This window comes from Lepidochelys kempii, chromosome 3 (genome assembly GCF_965140265.1).
Source record: "Lepidochelys kempii isolate rLepKem1 chromosome 3, rLepKem1.hap2, whole genome shotgun sequence".
NCBI classification, from domain to species: Eukaryota; Metazoa; Chordata; order Testudines; family Cheloniidae; genus Lepidochelys; species Lepidochelys kempii.
In genome coordinates this window covers 112466841-112490069 of record NC_133258.1, presented here as the reverse complement: position 1 = coordinate 112490069, position 23229 = coordinate 112466841, and the positions used below count along the sequence as shown (strand labels likewise).

At 41.4% G+C, this 23229-nt stretch overlaps 1 protein-coding gene across 3 annotated transcripts in view; it reads right to left on the bottom strand.

Moving 5' to 3' along the window:
- Positions 1-23229, bottom strand: part of SASH1 (SAM and SH3 domain containing 1) — a 192639-nt gene that overhangs the window by 58894 nt on the left and 110516 nt on the right. For all 3 annotated transcript variants that reach the window (XM_073337579.1, XM_073337578.1, XM_073337580.1), the window contains exons 6-8: positions 22643-22729; positions 20248-20360; positions 16336-16437 (exon numbers count right to left, since the gene is read on the bottom strand). In XM_073337579.1, the coding sequence (XP_073193680.1) occupies positions 16336-16437; positions 20248-20360; positions 22643-22729 (302 nt within the window). The remainder of the gene's footprint in view (positions 1-16335; positions 16438-20247; positions 20361-22642; positions 22730-23229) is intronic.

The window sequence follows — 23229 nt, the reverse complement described above, 5'->3', positions numbered from 1 at the left end:
GTGCGAATTATCCCTAGCTTCAAAATTCAGTAACACCAGAGCTGAATTTGGACCAGTATTACTTATGAAGAAATCAGAGGAGTTCACCAATGGCAGTCGGATGACACATTACACATTAGAGGGTGATGACATCGCCTGTTGAAATTAGTGGGAAATATTTGTCATATGTACCAAGAACAAATTAAAAAAATGTAATTCTCCTAGGTCGTCTGTTTATTCTGGAACAGTTGCTGAGGCAAGTTTCAAGATGTTAACTATTTGCAGGTTTTCAGTTAAAATAACTTTTTAGAACACATCTTTGACTGCTCCATTCATGAGCCAGATACTGCCACACTTCCTCCTGTTGAATAGTACCTTATACTAGGTAATTTGTCTAATTGATTTTAATGGGATGACATGCATAGTAACGTACCACTCAGCATGAGAGAGAGAGTGGCAGAATCAAGATGCATTTAATGTCTGTTAAAATAAAATGTCCTCCCTCATTCTCCCTCAAGGTCTAGTACATTTTTCATCAGCCCAAATAATACTGTATGTGAAACAGTGCTTCTAGCAATGGTATGTCTTAACAGCCTTTTGCGTGACATGTTTTGGCAGGGCTGAGGTGGCCTGGGGAGACTGCCATTCTTTCGAATATACTGTACTAAAAATTAATGGAGCTTAACGTCATCATCCATGAGAACCAGCTTCTTGGAATAGAATAAAAACCTCGAGCGAGAACAGTGAAGTGATTAAATGTAGTTACATTCATATCAAAGATGGTTCATAATAACAGAGGCCCCTTTAAGGCCTTGTCTATACAGGCAGTGGCATGTAGGGTTGTTGTAAATATAAAGGGAAGGGTAAACCCCTTTAAAATCCTTCCTGGCCAGAGGAAAAATCCTCTCACCTGTAAAGGGTTAAGAAGCTAAAGGTAACCTCGCTGGCACCTGACCAAAATGACCAGTGAGGAGACAAGATACTTTCAAAAGCTGGGAGGAGGGAGAGAAACAAAGGGTCTGTGTCTGTCTGTGTGCTGCTTTTGCCAGGGACAGAACAGGAATGGAGTCTTAGAACTTTTAGTAAGTAATCTAGCTAGGTATGCGTTAGATTATGATTTCTTTAAATGGCTGAGAAAAGAATTGTGCTGAATAGAATGACTATTTCTGTCTGTGTGTCTTTTTTGTAACTTAAGGTTTTGCCTAGAGGGATTCTCTATGTTTTGAATCTAATTACCCTGCAAGGTACCTACCATCCTGATTTTACAGGGGTGATTCCTTTACTCCTATTTACTTCTATTTCTATTAAAAGTCTTCTTGTAAGAAAACAATGCTTTTTTCATTGTTCTCAGATCCAAGGGTTTGGGTCTGTGGTCACCTATGCAAATTGGTGAGGGTTTTTACCAAACCTTCCCCAGGAAGTGGGGTGCAAGAGTTGGGAGGATTTGGGGGGGGAGACGTGTCCAAACTACGTTTCCCAGTAAACCCAGTTAGAGTTTGGTGGTGGCAGTGGTTATTCCAAGGACAAAAGATAAAATTAATTTGTACCTTGGGGAAGTTTTAACCTAAGCTGGTAAAAGTAAGCTTAGGAGGTTTTCATGCAGGTCCCCACATCTGTACCCTAGAGTTCAGAGTGGGGAAGGAACCTTGACAAGGGTACAGGCACTACACTGGTGGTGTCCACACTTTAGTGTGTAGCTACACATGGCAATGAAAGGCTCTGGCGGGGGGTGGGAAGGGAAAGCAGCAGGTAAAGTTTCTGGCAGCTCACCTCTGCTGGAGCCTTTCCCCATTGCAGGGAGCTGTCAGGGCCTTTCCCTGCTGCCTTTCCCCTAGCAGAGCCTTCCCCCACGGTGGGAGAAGGCTCCATCAGCAGCACACTACACTGCTAAAAATAGCCGTGTAGATGGGGGAGGCACTGCTTGGGTGCAGAGAGCGTTATGTATGGTACATACCCTAGGGTTCTGGCATGTCTTTATTTGCCTAAGTAGTGCCTCACCTCTACACTGCTACTTATACCCGTGCTGGGGGCGGGATGCTGTATATGAACTCTACACGCCGCTGTAAGATTTGTGCAGCCCACAGATACCTTTAATGCGGGATGAAATAATTTAAATTCTGTTATTACAATATTTTTACAACAGTAAAATGATTAAAGGCACCATCATAAGCAAAATGAACACGCCAATCCTGGGGAAGGCAAGTGGCAATCAATATGAGCTCTATTAAAATTCTCTGTTGTACCATAAGTAAAGATTTGGCACGGGCCTGCCAAGTGGGGGAATGAAACACATGGATTTTGAAACTCTTGATTCCTGAGCTGAGCAAGACTTTGTTCCAGAAGTAACATGCTTAGTCTTCAAAGGCACAGGGTGGGGAGAGGGAAACCACATTACATTTACACCATCTCCTGCTGGCTGATTCATCTGCTGAGAATGGCATATTCCATAGAAAGAACTGTTAGCCAGCTGAATAGAAAGTAGGGGAATTAGGCAGCTGCCAGATGGGGAAAAGGATAGAAAGAACAAGGTAACATGAAGCCAGAAGGAGGAAATATTAATGAAGCCCCCCACCCCCCCATATAATGGCCTAATATCTTGTAGTAAATTAAGACAGCATGACCTTGTCCACATGATCAGAACTGTGCTAGCTACCACTATGTTCAAATACAGTTGTTGCCTGGTGGCTTCTAATCCTTTTTATTTTTAGCAATATTAACAGGATTTTTTTCTTAGACTTCTTACAAATTAATTATATAGGGCCATATCCAGCACTAGCATAAGAATGTGCAACTCCTGCTGAAAGTCAATGGGAGTTTTGCTGGGCTACCCATCAGCTGAGTTGCCTCATATTCAATAGTTTAGCATAAGCATGTTGTTAGAAAATAAAAATTCCTTGTAACAATGGTCAGGGAAACACTACAGCCCTACAAGCCTCAATGGCGATTAAACCTACAAATAGCGAGGCAAATGATCACAGCATGGAGATGGCCTCCATGGTAATCTGTAACGGCAAAAAAACTGATTAAGTTTTATTTTTAACCCTAACCCAAACAGGCATTTCTTGTAAGTTTTAGAAATGCTCTGGAAAATTTCAGACTGAAAGGGAAAAAATACGTGTTTTTAAAAGCCAAGTATTAACAAATCTTTGATTAACTCCTGCTATGTTATCATCACCACACAGTACTCACAAAACTTTCAAACACTGAATTGCTCACTGGAACCTAAAATGCTGATTTGTGTTTCTCTTGTTAATGTTCCCATAGGTTACTACACCCATGAGGCAATAAAGGTCAGGTCTTTTGTTATGCTGTAGTTCTTTAGCCAACCTCACTAGGACCTAATTGTGAGCTGCTGAGCCTGTGATGTCAGTGAGAGATGAGGGCATTCAGCACTTTATAGGATGACGTCCTATGTTCTACATGTAATCTGGGAATTCAGTGCTATGACTATAAAGCTAGACTTGACAATTACAGACTCTTTCTTTGTTATAACTATTTCTAAGCATTGCCAATATTATAAGGAGGTGCAGAGGCATTAAATCACATCAGTGCATGCTGGAACTAACAAACCTGTGTTGAAACTGGACTAAGCACAGTACAGTGTAAAAACAAAAAGCTCTGCGTTCATCCAAAAGCATGCTCAGCTTTCACTACTTGAAAGACTATGCCAGCCCTTGATGGACCATAAGCTCCTCAAGAAACAGTACAACACAAACATCCACTTGCACCCTCTAGCTTTTCATGGAGAAAATCTTCTTGCATAAACTTAGAAGTCTCCATTTGTTAGAGACAATAATGTGCTTGCTCTAATGCCTGAAAGTTCATACTCTCTAGGACAAAATCATTTTTCAAAATGTTAAAGCTATCCATCTATGTATGTCAGTATCACCTTGTACACTGTAGTGCCTGAAACAATTACAAATGATACATATTCCTCATTCCCTCATTTGCTAATAATAAATACAGACTGTGAATATTCACTGGCTTTTAATTTACTTCCAATTAGTTTAAATGACTATATTACAACATAAAGAGCTGGGCTTTTTTCCTGGTTACTATAATATAGTGTCTCAGATTATTAGTTGAAGGTTTCAGGAATCCATCTGTAACAAGACTAAAATCAGTAGAAATTTTTAAAGGATTGCTGCATTTGGAAAGTATCAGCAGTCTTAATCATTACAATGCTGTTACATAGTACAGCATAACAGATTTACCGTCATTATTTTTCTTAGATATTGGGACAGAATTGGTTTTAAAGAAATTATACTGTAATTTTTCAACTTCTTTATATTTATCAACCAATATAACAGTAACTGTAATGCTAAGAGCCAATTCTAATAGTAGCCTTTTATTTGACCATGTTTTATTCCAACAGTTTTATAAAAGGGGGGCAGGTGCATGCATAATTCCTGATTTAACATTTTAGAACCTCTTTAAATAGAAATTTAATTATAAATTGGAAAAAAGATACATAGGAATTGCCATAGTGGAGCAGTCCTGTGGTCCAGCTAGTCGAGTACCCAGTCTCTGATAGTGGCCAGATACAAAAATCAATGCTTGACATTCTTTTAAATTTTAGGCCCATTAAACTATGTAGTAAAATGAAGCATGTCCTTTGTGAAAAACGATAAAGAATGAAAACAGCAATAGCACCTTTGGTACTCACTGGAGCTATTTTCTGTGGGGACTCTATTTCCTCTTATTAAGAAATGCATTAGCATAAGAGGGATAACAGCAAAAATCAAGTAGGAAGCTTTTCTAAAAAATGGCCTTGCCGTAGATGGTGATTTGCATTATATACCTTAGGAGTTAGTCCTGGTCTGCTGACATGCTTTACAAAGAAAATAAGTGAGTGGGTTAATTTAGTGCTGGTGAAAGGTGCTGAGCTGACAGCCCTGGAGAGCGAAGTCCTCTGTTTATTCAAAGGGCAGGTACAACAGAGATAGCAGCAGTGCTCTTTCCCCACTGATAAAGGGGCTTCACTCCTGGCACCCCTTGTAGGAATGAAGGAGCAGTTCATTTTCTAGGCCTATTCATTCCTTGCTCTCTTTGCTGAGATTGACAAGGGCACCAAGCAGTATGGGAGGCTACAGGAGCATGGCGTGGTTAAAAGAGGAACCCTCTTCAAATGGAACTAGATAATCCCATTTTGAGTCTGTGCTAGCAAGTCGGATTTCTGTATGGCAGACAGCTCTTCCTTGATCAAAGTTGAAACAAAGTACAAACAATGCAGCCAGTGATAATGACGACTTAATTTAACTGATACCTAGAGAAAATGCCAGTGACGTTTATTAGTAGTCTCAGGCCTAGAGGGTATATTGTGGTGGGTACACTATCTGTCACAATACTCTCTCCCTAAAATCCACACAAAAACAAACAAAAGAAAAAGAACAAAAGATCATGACAACTGGTACCAGTTGGCAGTCTCAGCAGAGGTGCATGGAGAGGAAATTATGCCATATCATCCTAGTGATGGTTCTTTCAAGTCAGGGTTCAGGCACATTTGTAGAGCAGGGTAGGGAGCTATGCACTGCTATCTCCATGCTGTACTCCCACTTTAGATGAGCAGAAGATTTCAGTTTCCAGAGTTATCAAATAGGCCACTATCTTTGCAGAGCACAGAAGTCACATCAGTTAGCATACAAAAGAAAGCAATGTGGTCATGAAACCTTCCCTTTTCTTCACCCACTCTTTCCAACTCCTAGGAGGAGACAAATAAGCACTTATATAAAATCCAGAGAGGGTCTTGTTTGTAATCTGCACCTGCTTTATGTCCTAACACTTGGCAAGAGCCTGTCTAGGGATTTAATGAGACCAGCCTTTATTCCAGAAGAGACATGAAATTAAAATATTAAGATATATTTAAGTAAAATAATTAGAAATTCTACACTCGAGATGCCCTATCAAAAAGACAGCAACTATTTCCATAAAGCAGGGATATTGGCTTCCTATAGAAGTGAGTGATATACTTCCTGAAAAACAAACTGGTCACAGAGTAATGAGATTAAAAGGTAAACTGCATGAACCTGGCAGAGAACCAAGTCAGCTATGGCTTAGCAAATTTTAAAGAACACAAAACCTTACTATTAACAACCTAGAAACGACAGAAGGTAGCCTCCCTTCAGACACAAGAGAGATGACACTCCTGCCCTTTGCTGATTCATGATACCCTGTTTGGGAAAGCAAACAAGACGGAAGGTCCTCTCATGGATCAGTAACTGGTTAAAAGACCGAAACAAAGGGTATGAATAAATAGTCAGTTTTCAGAATGGAGAGAGGCAAATAGTGTTCCCCAGGGGTCTGTACTGTTCAATATATTCATAAATGATCTGGAAAATGGGAGAAAGAGAGGTGGCAAAATGTGTAGATGATAACTATCTTGAGTAACTTTCTAAGTCCAAAGCAGACTGAGAAGAGTTACAAAGGAATCTCACAAAACTGGGTGACTGGGCAACAAAATGGCAGATGGAATTCAATGTTGATAAATGCAATGTAATGCACATTGGAAAACATAATTCCAACTACTCAAACAAAATGATGGGGTCTAAATTATCTGTTACCACTCAAGAAAGATGTTGGAGTCATTATAGGTAGTTCTTTGAAAACATCCACTCAATGTGCAGCAGCAGTCAAAAAACTAACAGAATCTTAGGACCATTAAGAAAAGGTTAGATAATAAGACAGAAAATATCATAATGTCACTATATAAATCCATGGTATGCCATCTCAGTTCTAGTCATCCCATTTCAGAAAAGCTTTATTAGAATTGGAAAAAGTACAGAGAAGGTATGGAACAGCTTCCATATGAGGAGAGAGTAAAAATACTGGAACTGTTCAGCTTGGAAAAGAGCCAACTCTTTTTTTGAACACAGTTAAAAAAAGAATTAGATAAGTTACTGGAGGATAGGCTTATCAATGGCTATTAGCCAAGATGGTCACGGCTGCAATCCCATGCTCTGGGTGTCCCTAGCCTCTGACTGCCAGAATCTGGGAGTGGATGACAGGGGATGGATCACTCAATGGTTGTCAGTTCTGTTCATTTCCTCTGAAGCATCTGATACTGGCTCCTGTTGGAAGGCAGGATACTGGGCTATATGGACCATTGGTCTGACTCAGTATGGCCGTTCGTCTCTTCAATTACAACCTATATTTATGGGTACCACATCCCGAAAGAAAAATTTCCCAAAGCCCCTCTTCTGACCTTTGAACAAACCCCCAACCTCATTGTCAGAAAGAAGCTCCCCACAGGCGAGGACACACTAGCTCAAAACGGCACCACACCCTACAAGAACAATAGATGCACAACCTGAAGACATCTCTCCATTGCTATGATGATCAATACCCCCCCCCCACCACACATCTTTCACGATTCCTGAATCCTAAACATGACTATCACATCGTGTGGTGTACCCCATCCAGAGCATTAATGCTTCAACAACTCCTCTGTGTGTGAAACCAGACAATCCTTATGCTCTCAAATGAACTCCCACAGAACAATGACAAAAACCAAAACCGTCCTATTACCTGTAGGAGAACACTTTTCACAAAGCGATCACTCCATATTTGACCTCTCAATCTTCATCCTCAAAAGAAACCTTCACAACACTTTCAAAAGCCTGGGAACTTCAATTCGAACTTTGCTAGACACTGAAAACAATGGACTCAACAGAAACACTGGTTTTACGGTTCATTACAACAATTTGTAACATACCCTACTTTCTGCTAACCCTTAATTGTCTCCCATAGCATGTGGGAACCCCTTCTGTTTACAGGTTGGGACAGATTGTTATTTAGCTCAGACACTCTGGAACCTTCCCCAGACCTGAAGAAGAGCTCTGTGAAGCTTGAAACCTTGTACCTTCCACAAATGGAAGTTGGTCCAGTAACAGCTATTACCTCACCTACCTTGTCTCTCTCAGTTTGTTGTTAGGCAAATGCAAATGATATGGACAGGGAGGAAAAAGAAAATCAATAATCAACCAACCAATTTTTGTTTTAAGCCTTCAAATCTCTCTCTGTAGGACCGCTCCTATAGTTCTGTGTTGCATGGCAAAACTAACTTTGAAGTCTGAAGTGCTGTAACTCTGAGAGCTCCTATCCCTCTTGGTCTCCCTCCAGCATCCTCCCTCCACTCAGGATCTCTCATCTTAGTTTCCTGGAACTCTCTCCTAATTCTACCATTATCTCTTGGATGTCTTTCGAGGAGAGCACTCATACCCAGACATACCAACCATAGAATACTCTTCAGGAGACCACCCACCGCTCTGCCCCAGACAGCTACCAGTGGATCATCATCTTCCCTAGAGGGTAAGGAGGGGGTGGGGTCAAGAACAGGCAACAGGATCTCTTCAGGCCCCATTAAAAATTTAGTAAAATGAAAAAAAAAATCTCTCAGTACTCAGCTCAGTAAACCATTAACATGGTGTGTTATGGGGCAGGGCACTTTCCTAATGTAGCTACATGGGCAGACAACTGACTCCATGCCTGAGCACACACTGCCCGTTTGCTCCTATTTTTCTGTGCTTTGCATAATGTAAGCGAGACACTTGTGCTGTGTAGGGACCTTAGTGAAGCCACTTAAGAGCATCCCCAACAGGGGATTTAAGGAGCAGGTAAATTTTTCTCAGATGTTTGGGAAAGAGTAGGAGGGACCAGGGGAACAACATTGCAATCTGCTTCTCTCTCACACCTCTTGCCAAATGTCTTCAACTGCCATATGATGACAAATAGCATTAGGGAGGATGTTCTCTGCCAGGCAAGTTGATTGGCAATTGGACCCACACCAACATGATGCATGCATGAACTGTCAGTGAAAAATCATCTGCGTGATTGGAGAGCCACTGGCCATTATCTTTGAAAACTCATGGCGATTGGGGGAAGTCCCGGACGACTGGAAATAGGCTAATGTAGTGCCCATCTTTAAAAAAGGGAAGGAGGATGATCCTGGGAACTACTGGCCAGTCAGCCTCACCTCAGTCCCTGGAAAAACCATGGATCAGGTCCTCAAGGAATCAATTCTGAAGCACTCAGAGGAGAGGAAAGTGATCAGGAACAGTCAGCATGGATTCACCAAGGGCAAGTCATGCCCGACTAATCTAATTGCCTTCTATGATGAGATAACTGGCTCTGTGGATGAGGGGAAAGCGGGGACGTGTTGTTCCTTGACTTTAGCAAAGCTTTTGACACGGTCTCCCACAGTATTCTTGCCAGCAAGTTAAAGAAGTATGGGCTGGATGAATGGACTAGAAGGTGGATAGAAAGTTGGCTACATTGTCGGGCTCAACGGGTAGTGATCAATGGCTCCATGTCTAGTTGGCAGCCGGTATCAAGTGGAGTGCCCCAAGAGTTGGTCCTAGGGCCGGTTTTGTTCAATATCTTCATAAATGATCTGGAGGATGGTGTGGATTACACCCTCAGCAAGTTTGCAGGTGACACTAAACTGGGAGGAGAGGTAGATACACTGGAGGGTAGGGATAGGATACAGAGGGACCTAGACAAATTAGAGGATTGGGCCAAAAGAAATCTGATGAGGTTCAACAAGGAGAAGTGCAGAGTCCTGCACTTAGGATGGAAGAATCCCATGCACCGCTACAGACTAGGGACCGAATGGCTAGGCAGCAGTTCTGCAGAAAAGGACCTAGGGGTGACAGTGGACGAGAAGCTGGATATGAGTCAACAGTGTGCCGTTGTTGCCAAGAAGGCCAGTGGCATTTTGGGATGTATAAGTAGGGGCATTGCCAGCAGATTGAGGGACGTGATCGTTCCCCTCTATTCGACGTCGGTGAGGCCTCATCTGGAGTACTGTGTCCAGTTTTGGGCCCCACACTACAAGAAGGATGTGGAAAAATTGGAAAGAGTCCAGCGGAGGGCAACAAAAATTATTAGGGGACTGGAACACATGACTTATGAGGAGAGACTGAGGGAATTGGGATTGTTTAGTCTGCGGAAGAGAAAAATGAGGGGGGATTTGATACCTGCTTTCAACTACCTGAAAGGGGGTTCCAAAGAGGATGGATCTAGACTGTTCTCAGTGGTAGCGGATGACAGAACAAGGAGTAATGGTCTCAAGTTGCAGTGGGGGAGGTTTAGGTTGGATATTAGGAAAAACTTTTTCCACTAGGAGGGTGGTGAAACACTGGAATGCGTTACTTAGGGAGGTGGTGGAATCTCCTTCCTTAGACGTTTTTAAGGTCAAGCTTGAGAAAGCCCTGGTGGGATGATTTAGTTGGGGCTTGGTCCTGCTTTGAGCAGGGGGTTGGACTAGATGACCTCCTGAGGTCCCTTCCAACCCTGATATTCTATGATTCTCAGTTATTAATATCTGCAGAAGCTTCTGTGTGTAGCTGCATGCTAGAGCAAGAAGGTGCTTTTTGGCACTCAGTCACTTTTCTGATTATAACTACGATTGAAAGCAACATGCTTCCCTGCAAGTAAGAGCACTTGCCTGGCTCGGAGGAGTCCCTTGGAATTCAGGGGAAAGAACAGACTTTTGAAGATATAAATACATCCACACTATCCTTCTTGTCCATAGTTTGCCTGGTTCATTTAATGAAACAGTAAAGCTGAAAAAACCATGCTCTTTCATCTCCTTTTCTCTAACGTCCACATTAAATGGTGACTTAAAGGGACAACTTGAAATGTCTCACTTTTACCCAACTGAAGTAAATTTCTGAACTGCACAGGGTATCTCCCTGCAAAATTTCTGAATAGATTGTCCTGTTTCTTGCCTGTTGGTGTGTCAAAGATGTACACCAAAACCAGGTAAATCACGCACACAAAGCAGGGGTCTCTAAATTCTAATGCACAAGCCCCTGATAACCTCCTACCAGACTCCTAGTGCTCTCCAGACCAGTGTTAAAATCTGGGAAGCAGGCATTGCTCTCTTGGCCCCATACTCAGAAACATCAGCAGCTCTGTGTCTGTGTTATTATTAACCATCCTACTGCAGGATGTGGTGAAAGAGCATGAATGTGAGTTTCTCCAGAGCAGTACATGAGAGAGCTGAAACTGATCATCAGCAAAGCAGAGACCCTGTCTACACACAAACAGCTGTCAAATACAGTGAAAAACTAAAAATATTGGAGGAAACTGTTGTTTTCTCTTTCTTTCACTTTTAGCGTCTCATGGCTCAGTCACAGTGTTAGTGGGTACAAACTGTTCAGATGGAAACGTGATTTTCTAAGTTCTCAGAGTCCCATTAAAAACTGCTCACTAACACTTTGGCTCAGAGATTTAATGGAAAAAGGCCAACAAAATCTGCAGATCCATGGAGTTTTAATTAAAACCAGAAATTCCAATTTCAGTGACTCATTAAAAATCATATCCTGAGGTTTCATCCCTGTTGTGAAAAGTTAGAGCTTTTTAAAGAATGATTCTAATATATTAAAAATTCCTCTGCTTGATGGTCTACATTAAATGAGTTTGATGGAGTCAGTTTAGTCCATAGCAGATCAAAGTCCAAATCACAAAACCATCACCACAAAAGCAATCAGTTGTCTTCCTAGTAGGCATTGGATGAGCATGGAAACTGAACTGAAGGTGCTCTTTTTAGATCAGAACAGAGGCCCATTGTCAAAGCAGTCTGGAGAAGCATGCACCGCTACTGTCCACTCTACTTCTGCATAGAAGACTTGTCTCCAGACTGATCAATCTGACATTTTTCACTCTGGTGTCCTTTACTGGATTTTTGCAACTTGCAATCTCTTTCACATTTGACACTGATCACAACCCCATGCCTTTGACCTCATTTTACCCGTTTCTTTTTGGTCGATGAAAGGGGTGGCCTCATTGAAATGTAGGGCTGGAAGAGACCTCAAGAGGTCATCTAGTTCAGCCCCCTGTGCTGAGGCAGGACCAAGTAAACCACCTCCAGTGACAGGGATTTCACAACCTTCCTTGGTAGCCTAGTACTTAACTAAAACTAATTAAAGAGCCTGATCTGTTTCTCCCTTGAAGGGTAAACAAGATTGGTGCCTTTCACCAGCACTAAATTTACGTGGGGGAAAACAATTAAAAGAATGGGCAAAAATCTTAAGAGGCATTTTGAAATGGGGTATATGGGCCCACACAGAACTTAGCAGGAAGATGGTTAAAACCTACCAATGAAGCACAGAGCTGTAGCAGATTTCTCTGCTCTCAACATAGAGAAAGACAAGGAACCCTATTCTTGGGGAAAGTTGCTAGGTCACTCCATTAGGGAGAAAACATTGGGACTATCACAGTCAAGTTCTACCTTCAAAGGTACGTCCGACCCCCAGTGACTTCTCTGAAGGAACACCCAGTGTTGAAGGATCTAAGAAGGGAGAGCTTTCGGAATTGAGATCCCTACTGAGTTTGGATCAAAGGAAAAGGGAATTTCTTAGTTTGCTATGTTGTGGATGCTGTATGTGACTGCCACAAACCTCAATAAAAAATAATTCAGACTTTGTTATATGAGTGCTATAAGTATACTCTGCCAGTCACAGAGCCTGGAAGGGACAGTTTTACTTTTGTTCAGAATTTATGTTATGTTATAGGAAGCTTATATTTTGGGGTCTGGGAATAAGAGACCCAAAACAGACATTTAAATCCATGGCCTTGCTTAATTTGATTGTGTTGTTGTCCAGGGACACAGACCCAGCTAATCTAACTCATATTTCCTACTATTAATGGTAACATTTTTAGCCTCTTTCACCCTCTTGAGATGCCACAAGGCAAGAATGACTGTTAATAACCCTTCTATTGGAGCTGTGACTGAACAATGGACTGTACTGGGGAATAAAAAAGGAAGGGGGAGGTGGAAATATACCTCCATCTGATATACTGACTTACTTGCTCTGTAAATACAAAGGAAAGAAATATCAAGATAGACGTCCTCAGTTGGACATAAAAATGGCTCGGAAAATGATTAGAGCAATTTGCCCCACAGTTTTCAGATAAATCTGCCATATCAGGGAGAGAACAAGGATCATCATTCCCGCTACTCCCATCTAGTTGAAGATGAGAATCTTTCAGTTTTTAGAATACTTAAAAGCAAATATTGTTCTAGTAAAAATATTTTTACATAAGAACATAATGGCCATACTGGGTCAGACAAATGGTCCATCTAGCCAAAGATCCCGTCTTGTGACAGTGTCTTATGCCAGATGCTTCAGAGGGAATGAACAGAACAGGCACTCAAGCTATTCATCCACTCCCAGCGTCTGACAGACATTGGCTAATGACCCCCTTGGCTAATCCTCCATGAATTTACCTACCATAGTTCTTTTTCGAACGTTGTTATACTTTTGGCCTTCACAACATCCCCTGGCAACAAGTTTCACAGGTTGACCGTGCATTCTGTGAAGGAGTACTTCCTTTTGTTCATTTTAAACCTGCTGCCTATTAATTTCATTGCGTCACCCCTGGTTCTTGTGTTATGTGAAGGAATAAACAATGTTTCCTTATTCTTCACTTTCTCCACACTGGTTAAGATTTTATAAACCTCTATCATGTCCCTCTTTTCCAAGATGAAAAGTCCCAGTCTTCTTAATCTCTCCTAATACAGAAGCTGTTCCATACCCCTAATCCTTTTTGTTGCCCTTCTCTCTACCTTTTCCAATTCTAATGTATCTTTTTTGAGATTGGGTGACCAAAACTGTACACAGTATTCAAGGTGTGGGCATACCATGGATTTATACAAAGGCATTATATGATATTTTATGTCTTCTTATCTTTCCCTTTCCTAATGGTTCCTAATATTCTGTCAGCTTTTTTGACTGCTGCTGCACATTGAGCGTATATTCAAAACTATTCACAATGACTCCAAGATCTTTTTCTTGAGTGGTAACAGCTAATTTAGACCCCATCATTTTGTTTGGATACTTGGAATTATGTTTTCCAATGTGCAATACTTTGCATTTATCAACATTGAATTTCATCTGCCATTTTGTTACCCAGTCACCCAGTTTAGTGAGATCAGTTTGTAACTCTTCACAGTCTGCTTTAGACTTAACTATCTTGAGTAATTTTGTATCATCTGCAAAGAGTTTACCCCCTTTTCCATATAATTTACGAATATGTTGAACAGCACCGATTCCACAGACTCTTGTAGGACACCACTATTTTCTTCCCTCCATTCTGAAAACTGACCATTTATTCCTACCTTTGCTTTGTCTTTGAAACAGTTACTGATCCATGAGAGGACATTCCAAAGACTGCTTAGTTTGCTTAAGAACCTTTTGTGAGGGACCTAGACTTTCAGAAAGCCTTTGACAAAGTACACTGTATCTACCAGATCATAGTTGTCCACATGTTTGTTGACACCCTCAGATAATTCTATAGATTGCTGAGGCATGATTTCCTATTACAAAAGCCATGTGGACTGTTCCCCACAAAATGTGTTCATGTATGTGTCTGATAATTCTGTTCTTTACTATAGTTTCAACAAATTTTCCTGGTACCAAAATTAGGTTTATCAACCTGTAATTACCAGGATCACCTCTGGAGTCTTTTTAAAAAATTGGTGTCACATTAGCTATCCTCCAGTCATCTGGCAAAGAAGTTGATTCAGATGATAGGTTACATACCACAGTTATCAGAGTAACAGCCGTGTTAGTCTGTATTCGCAAAAAGAAAAGGAGTACTTGTGGCACCTTAGAGACTAACCAATTTATTTGAGCATGAGCTTTCGTGAGCTACAGCTCACTTGATGAAGTGAGCTGTAGCTCACGAAAGCTCATGCTCAAATAAATTGGTTAGTCTCTAAGGTGCCACAAGTACTCCTTTTCTTTATACCACAGTTAATAATTCCAAAATTTCATATTTGAGTTCCTTCAGAACTCTCGGGTGAATACCATCTTGTCCTGGTGACTTATTACTGTTTAATTTATCAATGTTCCAAAACCTCCTCTACTGATACCTCAATCAAGGACAGTTCCTCATTTTTGTCACCTAAAAAAATTGGCTCAGGTGTGGGAATCTCCCTCACATCCTCTTCAGTGAAGACTGAAGCAAAGAATTCATTTAGTTTCTCTGCAATGGCCTTGTCTTCCTTGAGTGCTCCTTCAACACCTCAATTGTCCACTGATTGTTTAGCAGGCTTCATGCTTCTGATTTACTTAAAGTTTTTGCTGTTCGTTTTTGAGTCTTTGGCTAATTGCTCTTCAAATTCTTTTTTAGCCAGCTTAATTATACTTTTACACTCAACTTGCCAGAGTTTATGCTCCTTTCTATTTTTCTCAGTAGGATTTAACTTCCCATTTTTAAGAGGATGCTTTTTTGCCTCTAACCACTTCTTTTACTTTGTTGTTCGGCCACGATGGCACTTTTTTGGTCCTTTTACAATTTTTTTTACTTGGGGTATACATTTAATTTTAACCTGTGTTACAGTGTTATTAAACAGTTTCCATGATACTTACAGGCATTTCACTTTTGGATTGTATCTTTTAATTTCCATTTAACTAACTTCCCCATTTTTGTGTTCCCCTTTTTTAAAATCTCCAAAGAAGAAGACACAGAATTTCTCTGAGCAACTAACAATGAGAAGCCAACCTCCCACTGCGTTTACTAAAAGATTCCATTCATGGTTTTAAAAAAGTCTCAAGGGTCTATGATTTAATTATGTGGGATACAAAGAATCTGAATAGGACTGCCAAATGTGTTTGGGCATACGATTTATCTATGAACTTTCAATTAGATAAACAGATGGGAGTAGACAATTCTACAAAAATGATGATTTCTTCCTTCCAAATATTAATTTACTCAATATTGTGTGACACAAATTATCTGATGTCCATACAAACAAGGAAAGTCATTATCTACATAACTCAGATGTTAAAAAAACAAGGCAGGAAAACTCTTCGTGTTTATGGGTCTGGCATAAATTGCAAACATTCTGAGCTGGGAGTTAGCAAATGGATGGTTGGAGCTATTTGAATGGAAAACAGTGGGCACTCAGATCATAGCCAGATCCTCAGCTAGCGTAAATCAGCGAGCTCTGTGGAAGTCTATGGAACTATGCTGATTCACATCAGTTGAGGAGGTTGACTTCATTTGATAAAGAGGTCCCATTGCCTAAAAAGGTTCTAAATAACTTTTCTCTATAGTAGGTGGGTATTTTGCCTAGTGTATTGTTTGTTTTGAATGGTAAGTGATGAAGAGCTGGATGCAAAAAAAAAGATATTTAGAGAGCTATTTTCAATCCTTGCTTAAGGCTTTGGACCTTGAGGATTTTCAATCAATACTGAGGACCTCCTGATGGTTAGATGACAGCAGCACTGTATCCCATGACACAAAAAGATGGTGTTGAATAAATCAGTCTGGTGAGGTGGGATATTTTTGGATATCAATAAAAGGTTTTGTAGCATTAGGGTAGTGATATCAGAGACAGGTACTCACATTACAATTGGAAGACCCGTCAAATGTTGGGTACGAGCCGTCAGGCCAATCTGCAGAGTCTATGATGCCTGTCTGCCTATGCTGGGCCTCATATTCCTTCAGCTGAAATTAAAGAACAAGGAAATGTTACTCAATGAATACTGAACTACGAGATATGCATAAACCCATTGTTCAGCAACAAATAGTCACTTTCAGTTTCTGTCCATACTGTTGTAAAGATGGGAAAAACAGAACTTCTGCAGTGCATTTCTCTTTTTTAATCCTCTAATTATATTAGAATGGAAAAAAGTTTTGAGGAAATGACACTAATCAAATGGAGGAAGTGATCTGGAAACACTGTGTTTTAACTGATGAACTGTGGCTCCCAAGATGCAAAATTACATATTCCTTTCTAAAGACACACTTTGCACTGCATAGGTTAACTCAAGGTAGTCTTTGTAACTCCCTTACAAAGAAAGTGATCTAGGGATGGAAGTTTGAGATTCAGCTTTTTTAAATTTAAAACTAATGATTATCTTTATTGTTTTACAATAAAAAGGTATAATACACAGAAAAGAACTAACTCCTAAAGGGTCATATTGTCAAGGATGACACTGAAGTTGGACACAAGCTTGCATCTGTTGTGCATGCAACATGAGAATGGTCCCCTAGCAAATTTGGAAATTGCATATTTCAGTAACCATTTGTGTGCACAAGTGTGGCATTTGTAGACACAACAGATGTATATAAACATGCAGCCATCAAAATCCAGGTTTGAAAATTAGGTCCCCAAACATTCTCAGTTCCTGGTTTACAGTCTTGATTAAAGTCCATTGACATCAGTGGAAAGACTGTCATTGACTTGAAAGGGCTTTGGATCAAGACCTAAATTTGTTAAAGGAAACAAGATAAAATTACTGATGTACATTTTATTGCTAGTAATTCAGGCCACTAGAGGGAAGAAGTGCAACTACAAGCATAATGCATATTATACTTTATTATTACACACAAAAAACAATGCAAGGGTAAAGAATTAATTGCAGAGAAAATGAGAAATTTGTTAGTGTTAAAGTTACACTAGGAATATTAACAATACTTTATTATATGATTTCATACATGTTAGCAAATGGGACGTACTCTTCACCAAGCAACATACAATATAAAAGAGGATAGCTGAGGTCATATCTTTTCCTGGACCAACTTTTCCTGGTGAAAGAGACAAGCTTTGGAGCTTCACAGAGCTCCTTTTAAGGTCTGGGGAAGGTAACCAGAGCGTCCAAGGCTATATCTAGTCTACAAAGTTATGTCGACCTAAGTTACGTCAGCATACAGCTGCTGCCACTGATACATCACCGGTGCGTGTGAATACTTGTCTCATTGTGTTGGTAGTGCATGTACTCAACAGAAGTGCTTGTATCGATGGAGAGAGCAGTGTACCATGGGTAGGTACCCCACTGTGCAACTCACCACCATCCAGCCTTTTGGAAAGGTTTTGCAATGCCTGATGGGAGCAATCAGTGCACTGGATGAGGTATATCACATGCCTTGATAGGCATATATAGGACCCATGAATTTTGAAAGGGGTGTTGTGGGGGATATTGATCATCATAGCAGTGGAGAGATATCTGCCGCTTTTGCATCAGTGGTTATGGCAGGGTCCAGTGCACCCTTGTATTTATCTGTGACACTCTGAGTATCATTCCCAGACCTGAAGAAGAGTTCTGTGTAAGCTCAAAAGCTGGTGTCTCTCTCATTAACAGAAGTTGATCCAATAATAGGTATCACCTCACCTACCTTGTATCTCTAATATCCTGGGATGAACATGGCTACAACCCTGCATACATACAATATAAAAGAAAGGATCTTCATCTTTTTTGCCACTCTAACTCAAGGAAGTGTGTGTAAATAAACAGAAAGTAAAAGAGCACCATTTTATGCTTAAACTCCACCTTTTCCCATAACCTAAGCAGCACATACATAATACTTGGTGTTACAGCACGTATGTTGTGTGATCACATATTTGCACAAAGGTACAATGTTATTGCTGTGGCAATCTGAACACTGAATTTCTTGGCTCTTATGCAAATGTCAACCTTAATGCTACATTAACATATATATTATATATCTTAGGCTTTTACTTTTTAAACATTGCAAAGAAAAGTTCATGTCAGCCAGTGCATTCTGTGAAAAAAAGCATCTGTCTTTATTTTAATGACAAGTCCCCAAAAATGGCTTAACAGATTTTCATGAAACTTGAACAAAATAAATCATCTTTTGTCTAAGAACAAAATGGAGAAATTCCCAGCTCTAGGAGAGCTACCCATGCTAGCTCCGATTGAGCTAGCACACTAAAAATAGAGCAGAGCCCAGTTGCTAGCCGCTCTCGCTTTCAAGCTGCCCCGGCTACACTCTATTTTTATGGGCCATCTGGATCAGAGCTAGTGCAGGTATGTCTTCTTGAGCTGGGAATCACACCCCCAGATTAAACTGTATACGTAGCCCTGAGCAGCATGACAACAGCTAATGAATAAGCACATTCTAGCAAGAACAGATAAAAACTGCAAAGCCTGACATGGACAATGTGCAGTACAGAAAGGTACCCTGGTGAGGGAACATCAGATGAAATCTTATGCTTATTTGTGAGGAATCAATTGAAGCAAGATGTTAGATGGATATTTACAGCGCTAACCTGAATGTGGTATTAAAAACTAACCAACACTGGGTTTGGTCAGTAAGCAGATGGGGGAACTTCGACAGGAAAAGGGCTTGCAGAAACGTGCGCTGAACGGTTGCAGGCTGTCCTCTAACACAGGGAACAAGCTCCCTTAGCTCAGACAGCCTGAATGCTTTTGAAATAACTCCATGTGAGTGACGCTTAGAATATATTTATTTAAAGATGCACTGATACATCTACTCTGTCTCCATGTATCATATGCTAAACCTATTTGTTCTATTATTTTATAAAACACTGCAGAGTCTATATTATTTATACATTGCTGTGAATGCACACAGTCCCTCACAGGCAAATAAAATACAAGATATCCCTAGCACAAGAGAACCACTATTTTGCAGGTGTATCTACACTACATGCGCTAGAGTGGCAGAGCTGCAGCTATGCCACTGTAGTGTAGACACTTGTCGGTGATGGAAGATATTTTTTCTGTCACTATAGTAGCTAGGTCTATGGACGTTTTAGGTGTAGACCAGACCTGAATTTGACACTGCGTAATGAGAAAGGATAGCGAATGATGTGGCTGGGATGGAAGTTAGGATAAGAAAACGATGACTCAATTACTTGCAGTCACGTGATTAGCTTTCTCCACGTGCATCAAGGGTCTACCCTCTTTAGAGGTTATACAGAATTGTGTTATGATGTTCAGTAGGACTTCCGAGTTCAAACTATTCATCATATTTTCCTTCTCTTTATGGGTACAGTCATAAACCCAAACCTTTGAATATCTCAGACTGGTGCATTTCATAGCTTGGGGTATTCTTCTGAAGTTAGTGAAATTGAGTGTGCTATTTATGCTTGGCATTTAGTATCTCAGTCTAATTCTTTTCCAAACACGACTAGTCCTCATCCAAACATGTTTGGACTATTTATGTAGTTCTGAAAGAGGACCTTAGTCATGTTTGGACTAAGGAACTAGGATACCAGTTCCTTGAACAAAGTTAGAAGTGTTTGAAAATAGGGGTTTAGTTTGAAAGTGCAACCTCAGCCTTTACTGTGGAGTCAGCCTCGTGACCTTATGATAAAGTGCAGACACCATCACACTTGCCACTCACAAAGGGGACCACCACTTTGTTCTCTGCACAACACTGCACTACTCAGAAAAACACCCTGCTAGGGTCAACAGATGACAGGATACCGGGCATCCTCCCCAGAGGAAGCTGGGATAGAATGAATCATGGGAAACTATATGCATCTCATACCCTAGCAAGTGCTTCCTCAATGGTGATCATCTTCTCTTTCACCATCATCATCAGCTGGATCCGTTCCTCATCGCTCATTGTGATCTCACTTGCCACATAACCAACATCCTCTCCTGAAGAAGAAAGGAAGAGATGAAACGCACCCATAAAACGACTCAGTGCCAAAAGGTGAATGTTTGGAAACAAGCATTGGCGATGCTGCTTCAGTTCCAGAACCCAGTTCCCAGTTGGGTCAGGCTAGGCTGAATGAACCCTCCCCACACACCACAATTTGATCTGTGTAGGGAAAAACTGTGGTTGTCACAGCTTCGTGACGGATACTGCATCAGGCAGAGGGATGCAGCGTAACACAGTGATGAACCTGCAGGTTGCCACTTTTGTTCCATTGGAAAATACAGGAAAGAGGGCAGCCTTATTCCTCCACAGTGATGGAGATCAATGCCTCCCACCTACAATAAACGTCCTACTATGCGTGCTGAAACCAGCAGAGTTTGGTAAGAAGAAAGCAGATGCGGCCAAAATCATAATGCGTATAGGTGTATATATAGCACTGATTGGGACCACATCTGAAAGTGGCAAGAGCAGTAAAGGGGATGCTAATGTAGCAACTTGCCTTGACAAGTCACTTCTAAAGACATTTTTTACATCCTAAACAGAGTCCTGTCACCTTTCACATACTTTCACCACATTCATTGTGCCTGTTCAGTGGTTTGGGGTGGCACCTGCCTGCCACAGAGTGATACAACCAGAAGAGAGCGCGTCTGCAAGCACCTTCCCGCTCTCCATGTTTGCACTACAGCATCACTGCACCTGTGTGACTCTTTTAAGACAGTACAGAGCAATGATCAGTGTCCACTTGGAGCAGAACTGGGGAAGAAGCCCCAATAACCTAACTGGTGGATTCATATTATGTGTTTTCATTTGCAGGCAGATACTCTTTCATTCCTTTTTATGCTTGCAAACTGGCGCTATGCAGACCCATGCTGAGCTCAGCCTTAAAGTAAATTGGAGAAGGTACTGCAGACCCAAAGCAGGGTGGAGTCTTTTGCTAACTATTCCTTAAACAAACACGTCAGCCATAAGAATAAATCATAGCAAGTGTAGCCAATAAATACAAAGTATCTTTAGACCTCCTATTTACATGCCAGATGCAACCCATCTTAAACGTACAGCTTTTTTCAACCCAGCTCCAACTGAAAATCTCTCTCTCTATTTGCAATGGTAGGAACATTCTGAGCCTCCAAACTGTGACTTGCAACAACCTCCCTCAAATCAGCTGGGTTAGGCCAAAGTGAGCAACTCAGAGATCAAGAGGCATCAAAGCACAGCCCTGGGGCAAAAAAAGGGGATCAGATGTTATATTTGAAAACATGCGTTTCCCATTCCCCAGAATTTCACACTAATATTCTCATATTATTCTAGGACATTTAGGTATACATGTTCCACTAATAGAGCACTCATCTCCCATTGACTTCAACAGGTCACCCAAACCTTGCAGGATTGAGGCCTAACAGAATACAGCTGATAACTCATCCTTTAAGTGCAGCTAAAGCCGGGGTGGAAAAACTACAGCCCTTAGCTGTTTTAAGCTGGCCTGCGAGCTCCTGCTGGGAAGCGGGAGCTGGGGCTTGCACCACTCCAGCCAGGATGCAGGGTTGGGGGCCACACCATGGGACTCTTGGAAGCCGCAGCATGGCCCCGCTCCGGCTCCTACGAGCTCCAATGGCCCCTTCCAGTGCTCCAATGGGAGCTGCAGGGGTGGTGCCTGTGGACGGGGCAGTGTGCAGAGCCGCCTGGTCTCGCCTCTGTGTAGGAGCCGGAGCGGGGACGTGCCGCTGTTTCTGGGAGCTGCTTGGATCCTGCACCCCAGAGCCTCTTCCCATGCCCCAACCCCCTGCCCCAGCCCTGATCCCCCTCCCACCCTTTGAACCCCTCAATCCCAGGCCGGAGCTCCCTCCTGCACCCCAAACCTCTCATCCCCAGCCCCATCTCAGAGCCCGCACCCCCAAGCGGAGCCTGCACCAGCCCGGAGCCCCCTCCTGCACCCTGAATTCCTCATTTCTGGCCCCACCCCGGAGCCTGCACCTCCAACCAGAGCCCTCAACCTCTTCTGCACCCCAACCCCAATGTTGTGAGCATTCATGGCCCACCATACAATTTCTATTCCCAGACGTGGCCCTCGGGCCAATAAGTTTGCCCACCCCAAGCTAAAGTCACAATGGATCAAATCTGTGATCATATTTGTCGAGCAGATTAGACTTATATAGATCCGTATTCGCCAAGTTACTATAATCTTGTTTTAGTTTCTGTTTTGTGATACTTGTTTCTTAGACTTTAAGGAGCTACAGAGACTCATTTTTAGTGCAGTGTGTCACTGTGTCCTTAAAGGCTTTACCTTTCGAAGTCTGTCTCATTATTCCTTTCTGGTTCTTTCGGAAATTCTGCCAAAAATACTTATTCTTCTTTTTCCAGTCGGCTTTCCCTTAAGAAAAATGCACAGGAAAGGAACATTAATACGAAAATTAGATTTTCCCGTTTGAAACCTTCAGCATGTAACTTTACCAAGAAAGAAAAATTCCCCAAATTTGCTCATTTTCTGAATTTGATCTGTATAAGAATTGTGCTAATCTAACTATCTAAAAGAAATGTATGTTCTTTGGCATCAAGGATGGTTGTGGAGGATTGAGAAGTTACCAAGAGGCATTTTTTGAATTATAACACACAGACCCTTTTGTGTTCATGTTGACATTTGTTTAACTGTTCATGTCAAGTCTCGCTGTATTTTTGCAGTCTTTTGTTTTTTTATTCTCTTTAGCTAAGGCACAACTATTTAGACTAAACCCCAACTCAGATAAGGAATGTTATTTTGTTATATATTCCCTTTGCTGATCTGCATGAGAAATGCTATGAGAGCATTAACTCCATCTCCTGCCATTTATCTGTTTTCTAGTTTTCTCAGTTTAAATCGGGTGTGGGTAGCCT